Source organism: Phoenix dactylifera, chromosome 1, assembly GCF_009389715.1.
Source record: "Phoenix dactylifera cultivar Barhee BC4 chromosome 1, palm_55x_up_171113_PBpolish2nd_filt_p, whole genome shotgun sequence".
Taxonomy (NCBI): Eukaryota; Viridiplantae; Streptophyta; class Magnoliopsida; order Arecales; family Arecaceae; genus Phoenix; species Phoenix dactylifera.
Genome location: NC_052392.1, coordinates 14,220,891 through 14,234,245, shown reverse-complemented (window position 1 = coordinate 14,234,245; position 13,355 = coordinate 14,220,891). Strand labels below are relative to the sequence as shown.

At 38.7% G+C, this 13,355-nt stretch overlaps 1 protein-coding gene across 2 annotated transcripts in view; it reads right to left on the bottom strand.

The window, feature by feature from the left end:
* Positions 1-371: 371 nt before the first annotated feature.
* LOC103713563 (glycerophosphodiester phosphodiesterase GDPDL4-like) overlaps positions 372-13,355 on the bottom strand; it is a 28,895-nt gene continuing 15,911 nt past the window's right edge. For both annotated transcript variants that reach the window (XM_008800541.4, XM_008800542.4), the window contains 3 exons: positions 8,678-8,817; positions 1,925-2,408; positions 372-1,041 (listed from right to left, as the gene is read on the bottom strand). In XM_008800541.4, coding sequence (XP_008798763.1) covers positions 755-1,041; positions 1,925-2,408; positions 8,678-8,817 — 911 coding nt within the window. In that variant the 3' untranslated portion in view covers positions 372-754. The remainder of the gene's footprint in view (positions 1,042-1,924; positions 2,409-8,677; positions 8,818-13,355) is intronic.

Below are 13,355 nucleotides of genomic sequence, written 5' to 3'. Positions count from 1 at the left end.
TCGCTAGCAAGTGCTACCAGCAGGCTTACCTTTCTGTAGCGGGCATGCCCAAAGGAATCAGAAACCACAGGCCTCATCAGGGTACGTACGGCCTTGTTATTAACAACTGCCCTCATTCTTGTCTCTCACTTTGCGTATGATGAGTCGATTTAGCTTTAATCACTCCCCACTCACAGGCTGTGACTCACAAGCTGAAGCTAAGCCTGCTTAGTAAGTATCTCCACTCATAGATGTTTTCCTCTCTGTTGGCAATGTCTGCCATCAGGCTGCTTCTATCATACATGTGGAAGCTCCAATGTCAAATCATCAACCTCGATGGGGGCAGCTATAAGTAAGAGAATCTGGTATGATCGTTTCAACAGCACAAGGTATACATGCTCGACCTTGCGAAAGCATTCATATATTCGTATCCAACATGGCGAATTGTTGCCTCAAAACAAAAAAGAAAAAGGTGAATCGTATATCCAGACAATACCTATAAAGCCACTCATAAAACCATAAATTTGTGAAAAGAATATACATTCACTTCATGTTCGCACGATATAGGGAGCCTTGGTGTTCTAAGGAGTAGAATGAACAAAAGGATGAACCAGCAAAGGGTAATTGAAAAATGCCAAAAGGAACAAAGAATTGCAGTCAAGAACTAAAATAACCGGACCCATAGTTTGATCTGTGATTAATAAGTCCCTAGATGCTGTAGTCAAAATGTAATAAATCCCTAGATGCTGCAGTCAAAATAGCCGTCCATTTCATCTCAAATAAGCAGAAGAAATCCAGAGAGCATGGCCAAATACATAACTGAGGCAACAACAGATCTTGGTGGCCCACCTGAAGGCTGTGAAGCAGGTGACCCTGCATTCCCTCCAGTACCACGCGAAGCAGGTGGCAGAGGTGGCTCCGCCACATCAGAAACTTCCAGGACCGGCATCGGGGCTAGTGCAGGGGGCAGTGACTCAGGAGCCATGAGCCCCAGCAGGTCACCGACATGAACTGGAACCATATATTTTGGTGCTTTATCACCCAATTTTGAACAAGCATTTCCTGCACAAATATAAGGCACCAGTTGGTTCAGCGAGAAATGAAACAGCAAGCACAATATGAAACATTGATGCAAAAGAATTATTAGTCAGTTGCACTCTTTCAAAATCCATGTTACTGCTATCATAGTATGTCATCCAACAACCGTCTGGTTTTTTTTAAGGCAATCAACACCTAAGAGGGAGCTCATTGGGCTGCGAGGACTGAGGACCCTTATATTCAAATAATGTTCTAATTAAAGTAAATAGGTAATATGCACGTAGCCTCATGATGGCTGCATTGGAATTCAATCATAGTAATAAGCTTTTGCGGGGAGAAGCATGGTAATCACAGAGATCAGTGTAAATAAATATAAACTGCAATTATCCAATCATGGAGAAGACTATATGCCAAAACCTCTAAATATATTTGCATACAATTGGATATCACGAAGCCAAGGCATATGTAATGCATTTAAGGAGACTGCTAGATATATTGCTGCCATATATTTACATAACTGAATATCAAATTATTACATTCTACATACAACTCAATTTTGGAAATAGATTGCATTAAATTGTATAGAAGTGAGACCATCTAGAATTTTTGGGAGGTCCGTGTGCAGAATAGTTTTAATCCCAAAAGCCTACAAATTAACATTGTAATTTGTGAGCAAGTAGGGATCATACCGACAGCATCCTGTATAAGGGTTTTAAGTTAATGACAGAATTTCTGATCTAAATGGGTGCAAGCCTTTTTAGCCCTTACATTAGTAGCAAAATTAGACTGATCTCTCTTACAACCATAAGTATAATTGCAGATAAGGGTAGAAATCCCCCCCCCCCCCAAAAAAAAAAAAAAAAGGGGTAGAGAGAGAGAGAAGACAGAGTGAACATACAATACTCACTTTTATATGCTGTAGCTGTCCCTGGGAAATCAGTAATGATACCATCAACACCAGCATCCTGAACATACTGATTGATCTCTGCTGTTGGATCCGAGAGGAAGTCCCATGGTTGAGAAACAAACTCATTCCTTAGCAGATATACATACACATTCAGGCCAGCAGATTTCAACTTCTTCACAAGTTCAGTTTGCCCTATAACAAACTTCAGGCTTTCAGGAAATATGGATTGCTTGCTTACTGCCACCGAATGAGCAAACTGCTTAATGTCCGCTATTGAGGAAGGTGCGGCATCACTAATTGATTCATCGATCATGTAGACAAGCTGATATTTCGTTTGCTGCCTGAATTTGACCAGAACTGAGCTATTAGAGGACTGAATCATAACTTCCTGAACTGTCTGATTGTCATAACCTGAATCTTTTAATGCCTTGATAACACCATCTGTGACACTATATCCAAGTTTCTCCGCAAGAAATGCGGCATTCTGTGGAAATGAAATCAACAGAGATCAAAAATGATACATAAGCCTCGAATGCACTATGTGAAGATCATTACAGAAAACAGTCGGAAGTCTCCAAATTTTTTCATAAAGATAGATTTTTAATGCTTGGATAAAGCCAGTACTGATGAGATGAGAATTGCTGAATTTAAAAGATATTAACAACACGATTACCATCTGTATGGAATTTCAGTTTCCAGGAAATTTCCTAAACATAGATGGAAAGTATCTGTAAAAATATAATCGTGTGTAATCTAGACAATTAGTTTGGGGGCTGGGGATGCGAGAAGATTTTTATCGAGTACTTTATGTGGCTCTCTGAGAGAGCATGATCAAATATCCCTCATCATCAGCTTGCTCATGAGATTCTTCAGATGCCATGTCCTGATGAATCACACTTTCCAAATACCTGAAATTTAAAATAAACCTAGGATTTTTTGCCTAGTGCTCTGTGGGGCTCTTTGAGAGAGCATGACCAAAGCAGGTATCATTTGTTAGCTTGCCCATGGAACTCATTCACATCATGGTAAATTTCACCTTTCAAAAAACTGATTCTAACAATGATTTATTGACAAATATATATCCCTCAAAATTTCTTATTTGCTTATTTATCCTTTAGAAAGTTAAAGGTGCATGTATACCCATCCAAAAATCTGAAATTTGTATTCTATACTGATGCAGAAGGGAAGGCCTGAAGTTAGCTTCAGAGTGAAACAGTGGAAGGACAATCTATTCAAAGTGAAGAACAATAATCCTAAGGAAGATTTTAACTAAACCTAGAACTAAGAGAGCAGAAGTAAATTTTAAAATTTAAAGGCTAAGGGAAACTAAAAACTATCCATGGATAACCAGTAGCTCACCGCCTCACTACCAAGAGGGCTCTACCGGCACCAAGGACTTTAACTACCCTCACCGCCGATCCCCAGAATCCACCAGGACTTGCACAAAATCCTCCATACAAGAAAAACCTTTAAGAGCAAACATGAGTTAATATGCACTCCAGAGAAAGCAAACTTCAATGATGTGCAAAAAAGGGGTACATAGGGAAAATTTATAAGCTCTGGGGCATCTTAAATAGATAGGGGCCGAACGGGTGTTCAGAGAGTTCAAGAAAACTCAAAAACAGAAGTCCTAAGAACACTAGAACGAGTAACCTCATCGTATGGACACTTATAGAAGCAAAATAGATCTGATAGCAGACTTACTACCATCTGATTTTAATCTAACGATACACTAATTACCGTCAGATACCTTCAACTTTGACCTGCACTCGAACTGTGGCGACTTTGGGAACTTCTAACCATCAGAATAAATTGGACAGCATACAGACTGCCATCCAAATATTGGATGGTTTTACCCTTACCATCAGTTCCTGGTCCTGGACTACACTGATGGTGCCTCAGTATGTTGCCCACAACTGCCACATATGAGTTCTGATTGACACGATTCAAGTGGTGCTGGAAAACTTAATCAATTCTAGATGTAATGGAGGTGGTTTGAGCTTGAAATTCATTCTATGATGATTAGGGTGAAGTGATATTCTGGACTGATGTACATCGGATTACTTTTGACCCTGAGACTTAACCTACAATTGCATAATTGTACAAAAATTATGATCATTAGACACTTGTGGATCAAGTATCTAGCCTTAGAGAGGCCAGGAGGTCCCTCATGGGCCTTGAGGTGGTGTGGTTATGACTTCAACCCCTGTTCTAGCATGATTCTCGATGCATCCCTAATGTTTTCTGGATCTTTGGTGGTATTTGGCATATTTAAACCCTCGATTAAGGTATTTGGTTATGGGGTTTGATGTTCAAGGAACCAAGGTCATAAGATCATAAAGTCAAACATCTCCAGCCTGCATGATATACCCTTCCTATCATATCCTGATGATTTTTAAAATTCTAACACTCTGGCTAGGTTAGAGAAATAACTCAACATCGCCATTAGGTACCATTATTATACAATTTTGTAAAAAAACAGAAGGCCATGTTTGAAATTCTTGCCATGATACTTAAGCAGATTGGAAATGCAGGCCCTATGGTTATTCTTACAGCAAATTCCATGATCAAAGGCCTCAAAAGGTGGGTAAACATGGGCAAACATCATCAAACCGGGGAGAGAGAGAGAGAGAGAGAGAGAGAGAGAGAGAGAGAGACATGGGTGCAAAGGAAACTGTGCTGGTATAAACTTGAGGGCTAAGCCTGCACACTTCATTGCCACAAGTCCCCCAGGAGGCCACCAGACCTCTCTAAGGCTTGACGAAGGAAATATGTAAGGTGACACTGGACTCGTAAGTGTCCAATGAGCTTAGATTTTGCAAATAAGTCAATAGTAGGTCAAGTTGCAGTCCAACAAAATCAGTTCCAAAGATGGCATCACCACAATCACTACAAGTTAAATTTCAAGCTCAGACCACTTCCAAGATGTTCGATACTGGTTAACTTTCCAACGTATCTTGAATCACCTCAATTGAAGCTCAGACAAGAAATTTATAGCCATTTTATTAAAGACTGATGCAGCACAATATTCAAACCAGAAGTAACCCGCGGAATCCACCAATGGGGTGTTGGAATCCACCAACAAAAACAATTAAGAGGAAAAATTCTTTCATTCATGATCAAAATGTTAACAAGCCCTACTAACCTTTATATAGGCAACATGGCGAGCAAATCCGCAAAATACCCCTACAGACGAAAAGACCCAAATACCTCACAAATCAGCTCTCTCATAATGTATCATCCAGCCAAAGTGTCACCGGGTGGGCTGCTCTCTTGCATCTGCGGCTATACACGTATCGGATCGAAGATCGAGGACTGGTGTTCGCACCAAAGACTTGTCATATTGATGCAATGCTAATGAAGTTCAACTTAATTACGAAAATACCACCCTACGGCCATGTCAAATTAAGGACATTTTTTCTCTAAATTTCTGGTCAACTTTCATACTTTTCTCTTCTGGAAACACTTATTAATTGGTTGACAAGTCCTACAAGATCTAAAAAGCTATTTTTGTTATTATTTATTAGGAAAACTATATCCATGTGGAGATAGGATTTTTGTGGGTCTTAGAAACCCATTCGTACAAATACCATCCATGTACTCAGTTTCGATCCTTGAAAAATTAATAAATCATCTCTTTTACTGGGTGCGCTCTGGTGTTATCTATGTGGTGGATTCTGCATGACCCTGGTGGATTATGGAGATTGGCGAAGTAGCTAGTTGATGGAGTCCTCCATCGCGGAGTGTCTTGAAGGTGTCAGTTGGTGAAGTCCTCACAAGACCCTCTTGATAGTAAGGGAAGAATCTGCTAGTTATCCCTTTCTCTTAGTTTAGTTTATCCACCTACTTCCTTTACCTTACAGTTTGGAAATTGATATAAGCTCTTTAAAATTAAAAAATATTTTTTTGAAAATTCTAGGCTTAGTTTTATTTTCCTTGCATCACTTACATTATTTTTCTTCTGGGTAACTTTGAAGCTTGCACTAGGCCACCAGCTTGCATCAGATATACGTGTGTATTTTTCATTCTTTGACTGATAGAAGCAATTATGAGGGTTGTATAATATCGTAATGTTACTTTCTGTTTGATGTCACCCAATTATTAGGGCCTATGTTACAAATTTTTAATTTCAAAGGGGGCATATTTCTATCACAACAAAAGGGGTATATATGTAAATGTTTAGACTTTCAAGGGAGTACTTTCACTTCAAAAGTGGTAAATAAAGCAAATAAGAACTTTCTGGAAGGTTTACATGCAAAAAACCCTAATATGTTCATTCAAGTCTTAACAGTCAAGTTAAATATTTAGTTATTATAGCAAGTTTGATCTCTTTTCCTGCAGAACTCCAAATCTGATCACTTAGATGCACATCCATGAGAGGCCAAAGGCTTTGACCGTAGACTACATGCTAGACCTGGTCAAATGCTTGGCCTACATACCTGAAGAAAGGTTCAAGTCCTACACAGCTGAACTCTTTAGCAACAGGCACTATATTACAAGAATTCTGCCTTTTCGTGGCTGACAAATGACAAAACAGAATTATGATTTTAAGGACTAATAGAAATGGGGTCTGGTCGTAGGTTGGCAAATGGTCAGATTAGGTATATGGTTAACCTATTTGCACCAACAATAATTTCATGAGGATCAGACAAGAAAAAAAGCACTGTTTGTGTTCCTTATGCTACCCACTCGTGAGACCCTTAAGTGGGGCACTGCAAATTATATGCTTGCTTTGTGGAGCAGAGGTTAAATCAGATGAAGCAACATGTCATATGCTAAAATGGGGCCATCTTTATGATACTGTTAATGGATTTGCACAATCTTGAACCACAAATGCAAATATATCAACATCATTTTGACATAATGCATGCTACAAGGATATATACATAAACATATAAAGATACATATAGATGCATATGTGCAGTTCATATATCTGTATTTATGTAAGGACATGTACACATAGACCAGTATTTGTAATAAAAATGTCATATGCTGGACATGTGCCATGCATGTGAGAGGAAGTAGATTGACAGGAGGTCATCCAATCTTTTCAGTAAACCCATGAAGCATGGATACAGATACATATACGACATGTACAGATAGTCGATACAACAAGTCTTTTAAACGTAGGATATGATATGAATAGGATATGACATAAATAGGATATGATATGAATAGGATACGTCAACAAATATGTATATATATTTTTGCATGCATGCGAAAATTTTATAAAGCATTAGTTAGTCATCAAAATGACGTAGTCATACTTTATATGTAGTATTGACATCCACAAACTTTAATATGTTTCAAATTAATAGACCATAACTCGTATAATAATATCAACATTGCATACCTTGAAAATAAATCATTTATTATTAAAAGGTTAACATTATTTTTTTTTAAAAAAAAAGAAAGAACATAAGGCTCTCTCCCTCGTCCCTAGAGACATGAAGGAGATAAGCACCCCAGGTGTATCTAGGAAATACCCTATGATTATATCCATGAAGAATCTGAAACCTATTTTAGATTTCGAAAATATGGTACTTAAAGTAAGTATCCAGCATGTATCCTAGAAACAAGTATCAGTATCTAATATGTATCCAATACAAACATGGCATACAATTTAAAATATCCATGCTTCCTAGCTTAAACTAATTATATTAATTGAAAATGCACACCCTTTTTCCTGGTTCCCTTCTATTGTTTTCTCTCTAAGACCTGGACCAAGGTGTATAGTGTAGCACAAGGGAGTATCTAAAAGAAGAATGGTCAGACAGAAGCTGAGAGCTTGGAAGTTTGCATTATGTTGGTTCATAAGTTACCGATGTCTCTGATGAAATTGTTCTGTTATTCTTCTATATAGACTTAGCGGAAATCAGTATTAATGTAATTATGCATAGATCTCAGCTTCTGAAATTTTGATGGCCACACCGAGTGAATACAATTGTCTACAAAAATTGGGTTTCACAGAAATTTGTTGGAGCCGGCATTATTGTAATAAAATAAAACATAAATAAAATAAAATAATAAAAAAGATAGTTTGATGAGAAGGCGGTAATAGACCAGTTGGGTCACTTTCTAGTCAGGTCAATTAAAATAATGACATATAAAATCTTGACCCATACTCGACCTGGCCCAACACGTCATGTTAGAACCCTTTAAAGCAAAACCCACTGGGTCGACCCCCGTGACCCAATTGTAACAACCCAATACCTCACCCAAAAGCTAGCTGGAAGGTATTACTTAGGTACTCCAGTCCTCTATAAGTACCCAATATCTCCCCGGCGAAAAACCGATGCGCAACTAAACACACGCTCACACAAGTCCTCACCAACCAGACCTGATTAACCCATAACCTACTCCATTCTGCATGACCAAACCCTAAACCAGCACAACCTAGTTTGCCTCACCCAACTCTTACAACTTTTGGGGACTCAAATATGAGGTGAACTAGTATTAAAAGGAGACCCACCATTCTAAAAATCCTTACATCAGGGTGATGATTGAGCTTAAACCCTGCTGTCTTGGCCCAAATAAAACTCTAGCCTCATGACCTGAACCAGCTCAAAGCCCTGACACATGCCCAGCCCCTTTAAAGTGCAGGTCGAAAAGTTTTGACCATGGTCAAACAAAAAAAATCCCCAGCACAAACGCAGTAAATAGAAAGCAAATTTGATACAGCCAGCCATAACCAGCAGCATTTAGGTATACTTCATCAATTTTGAGCATGAAATAGCACGCAGATATTATTACCTCAATGCTGATCAAAACTCCAGATAAAGCTTTGTCCTTCGCAAAATCCAAAAAATCTGATAACTTCATGAAATTTCCTGCATTTTTATATCGAGGGTTTCGATACAATTGGTAATCCACGTCGGGGCTTGATATTGTAGCTACAATAGACAGAGAAAAAAAGTTGTTACTGAAATGTTCTTTAAAAGGGGAAAGAATGGTTTATATATCATTTTATTGCATGTTATAAAAGATCTCTATATAAATGAAAATTATGCAATTTCCATATACAAGGCAATAAACAAACAAAGTCCTTGAGAATAATGAGATTCAGGGAGCAACAAGACCAGCCTTGAACCATAAGTTAAATACTTAGTAGGTGATAAGTTGAAAAGATAATACTTTCAAGAATAACTATTGAAAGCTGTTCTTGGAATTTTAATGCTAGCAAACTTTGACATGCACTAATTAAGACATCCAGTAGAAAAATATAAATTCTACATCATGAAGAACTGCTTCCATCTCATGAAGATAGTGTTTTTTTACTCTTCTGAATTCTTTTGTCTGGTTGAACACTGGAAGCCCTTAACTACATTGAGATTTGTGTCTAACTGGGCACAGCCCAGGCCTCCTCCAAATGGAGGTTCTTGGTTTGAACCTTGGGAGATTCCCAAGGTTAGGGCAGAAGGTATTCTAGCTATCATCTCTTTCCGTTGGCTGATATTTTAGCCAGCAAGGCTGAAAACGGTATGGTATGCCTTGTTTGTCATCAAATTCAAGGGTTCAAGGGCAGCCTGGAATGTGCCTTTGGCAACTCATGTTGAGACCAGACACAACTAGGACTGACATTAGCAGTCTCGAGACTTCTGTATTCTGGTCCTCTCCTTTTACAGGTAATTGATGGAAATCGCTCTTGGACTATTCTAGCACATCAATTTCGTCATGGAGTAGGTGAAACAAATAAAAAAAATGTGCTTTCATATTTTTGGTTGCAAGATCCGCCGAACCGGGCCGAACTAAGCACCGGGCCGAACTGCTTGGTTCGGCCCGTACCAAGCCGACCCATTGGAGGACCGGATCGGTTCACCTCTTTTTTTTATAGAATCGGCTCCGAACCAGCCAGAATCAGTTCCAAACCAATAGAAATCGGCCGGATCCGGTCACAAACCGCCCAGACTCGGTCCAAACCAGCTGATTTTATGTGGAACCGGTGCAAACCGTCTGGTTCGCACTGAGTCGGACCGGTTCCAAACCAGACCCCCTCCCCCCTCTCTTACTTTTGCTTTAAAAGATGATTGGGAAGGCCCAAGAAGTTTCTTAGGCCTTCCCAACATATCCCACGGCAAAAAATACACTGAATTGAAAGGACGATCCAACCCTAAATAAGGTATGCTTCCTCTTCCCTATCTCCTTTTCTCTCTTTTTTTGGACGCTAAAAAATATTTTGAAATTTGCAAAATAAGTGAAGATCATGCCAAAATTTAGAGTCATGCAAGCTACTCTCCAACTAAATTTGGTGTCCATTTATTCAAGTTTTGATGCGATCATGTGCATAGTGGCTTAGGCCCAAATTTGAAAAAATTCAAAAAATAAGCAGTCTTTGAAAAATAATTAAAAATATATAAATAAATAAATAATATGAAAAAGTAGTACTATGTATTAGATAAATCAGATGTATTTTCTAAAATAAAAATAATCTTCATCGTAACAAAATTTTGCGATTTTTAAATAATTGATAAACTGACGTACTTGATAAACCTATAGGAATGGAACCATCAATAAAGAAAGGAGTCAGAGCGTAACATTAGTTGAGATCCTGGGCAAATGCTCTCGGATCGGCACCACTGAATGTGCAATTGGTGCAACACAAAGTTCAAGGAAGAAGGGGTAACCAGGTTGAAGCAGCACTTAGCTGGTGGTTGCCCCGATGTATCTATGTGCCGGAAATATCCATAGAAGGTTCAGAATAAAGTACTTCGCTGATTTCAAAGCAGCGAAGAAGAGAATTTCCAAAAAAAAGACGAAGGTGGACTACCGAGCGACAGCCACCTTCCTATCACTCCAGGAAGTCAGAGGAGGCATCCGCTCTAGATGACGAGGAGGCACAGATCCATGCTGCCATACAGGCAAGCCTGGATAATCAGTGGCAGAAAAATGATGTGGCCAAGTATAGGGCTTGATTTAGGCCCTCATACTATAAGTCGGCCTTCGGTTCTGCAAGCAGCAGGGCAGATTCAGAGTTCAAGAAGACCTCAATAAGGAGGCGGTCAATGAAGGCGATGGCCGTATTAAATCTATGCTATGGGCTTTTGATAGCAGAAAGAAATTTTCCAAAGAGATTCTACCAAGAGCCACCATTCATTATTTAGATCCACATGTCTTTCCCAGCAAGGATTCGAAGCAGTAGAGGGTCGACATAATGCTAAAGAAGGATAAGCAGGATATGTGGTGAGCTATTGGATTCTGGTTCTACTTCAGCCACATCCTAGCAAATGTGGCAAAGAATACCTACTATAGGTCTACCATTTTCTCCATACAGACTGCCGGTCTCGATGTAGATCCTCTGAAATCGAAGGACATTTACGGTAAGCTTCTTGACAATAATGATGAGCTAGAAAAGTGGATTGCCTCGTACAAGAACAAGTGGCCTATAAATAAACTGACGGTGATGTATGATGGTTGGACCAGTCCTATCAGGTGGAGCATTAACTTCTTGATATTGTAATACGAAGACTTTCTTCCATAAGTCGGTTGATGCTTCCAATCAGATGCACGACGCCATGTACAATTTCAAATTAATGAAAAAAGTGATTAATCAGGTAGAAGAGAAGAATGTCATGCAGATCATCACCGATAATGGGCCACAATATAAGGCCGTCGGAAAGATCTTGATGGAGCGGGCCACATATTTTTTGGACCACATGTGTTGCACATTGTGTCGACCTCATGGTGATAGAGGTTGCGAAAATTCATACGGTGCAGTAAACAGTGGAGACAGCCCAAACATCACCATATATATATATATATAACCATACATGCATCTTATCACTGTGAGGAGGTATGTAGGGGAAGAAATCTTGATAGCCTCTATAAGAGAAAAGCAGTCCTATGTCAGATATTTGTCAATCCCAAGTAGCAAAATAATAGAATTGCAAGGGCCGACACTAAAGGGAGCACTATCGAAGACTTGGTGACGAGGCGGACATTATGGCAGCGGGCCGAGAAGATAGTAAAGGCTATCAAACCATTGTACAAAGTGTTTTGGGCCGTGAACAGCAAGAGGTACCCCCAGATGGGCTTCTTATATCATATGATGAGAGGGCAAAGATTTAGATCAAGAAGGCAGATCCAACGTATGCCCAGGCGTATGACATCATTTAGCAACAGTGGGATTACCAAATAAATAGACTTACATCTATCAAGTAAACAAGAACATTGAAAATTAAATTGCTTCTGTATTTGTACAATTTTAGTAAGACAATTACGAACTCTATCTGCAGCATCCTACCTAAAGCCGAAGTTTCAATATACCGTACCTGAAATTGATATAGATGACGAACTTCTGGCCGCTCTGCGTAATATGATTTACAAGATAGAGCCTAATCCAAAAGTCGAGGCTCTATGTCTAGAAGAGGTAAGTTAATTTAAGTAACATATGTAAGTTAACTGGTATCTTTAATTATTAACATATTACAACATGGTTCTTTTTCATAGGCCAAAATATTTAGAGAGAGCATTGACAATTTTAGAGTCTCGGCAGTTGTCGTAAGTAAAAAAAATATGAATCCAGATATATTGCACATCAACGATAACTATTACCTGGCATTAGATGGTTACTAATACAATAGTATGTTATATATAATTTTTTTTAATATTTTTGCAGTTAAATGGTGGATTTATTTTGGTTTGTCCGCAAAAAATCTTAAACAGCTAGCTATCCAAATCCTATTACTCGCATCCACAGGCATCCTATGATCCATAAGGATACAGATATGGATATAGTGCATCTAATACATCGTCTTTTGGTGGCTACTATCCTACGCAGCCTGAAGGATCTTTCGGATTGAATTTTGCTGCCGGCATATTCAGATGGACCCCTCTACAATCATATTATTAACCAGAGGATATTTCTCAGAATCAGAGCTTCAACGAGAGATCTGAAAGTGCTTATAACCCAAAGCGCGTTCCTTACTATAAGCCGCTTGGTTGGAGAAGTGAGCTGATGTGCCTCCTGACTATGTTAATGACTAGATATCTATTAGAGATATCGCCACTCAAAATTTTAGAGATTGATATGTATGTTGTACTTTAAATATATGTAATTGATTGTAATATTTTATATTTTCTACCTCAGTAATTGATTTTAGGATATTTCATGTTGCTTCCTATTACATGCAACATCTCACTAATCATTTTATGTTTTGTATCACCTTAAATAACAAGATGCATCACATAGATTAAACTGAGATCATAAAATCAAAAAAAACATTAAATTATACTTAAAATCATTCAAAAAGTTGAAAAAGAAATTAATTACCAATTAATTAAACTTGACAAACTTTAAAAAAATTGGGCGTGCCGGTTCGAAACCAGCATGGCCAAGCGTACTATCGGTATGGTACCGAACCGGTAACGTACCTACTTGTCTGCCGATCGGTACGGATCCTAGTACCGATTCGACGGACCTTGCTTGGTTGTG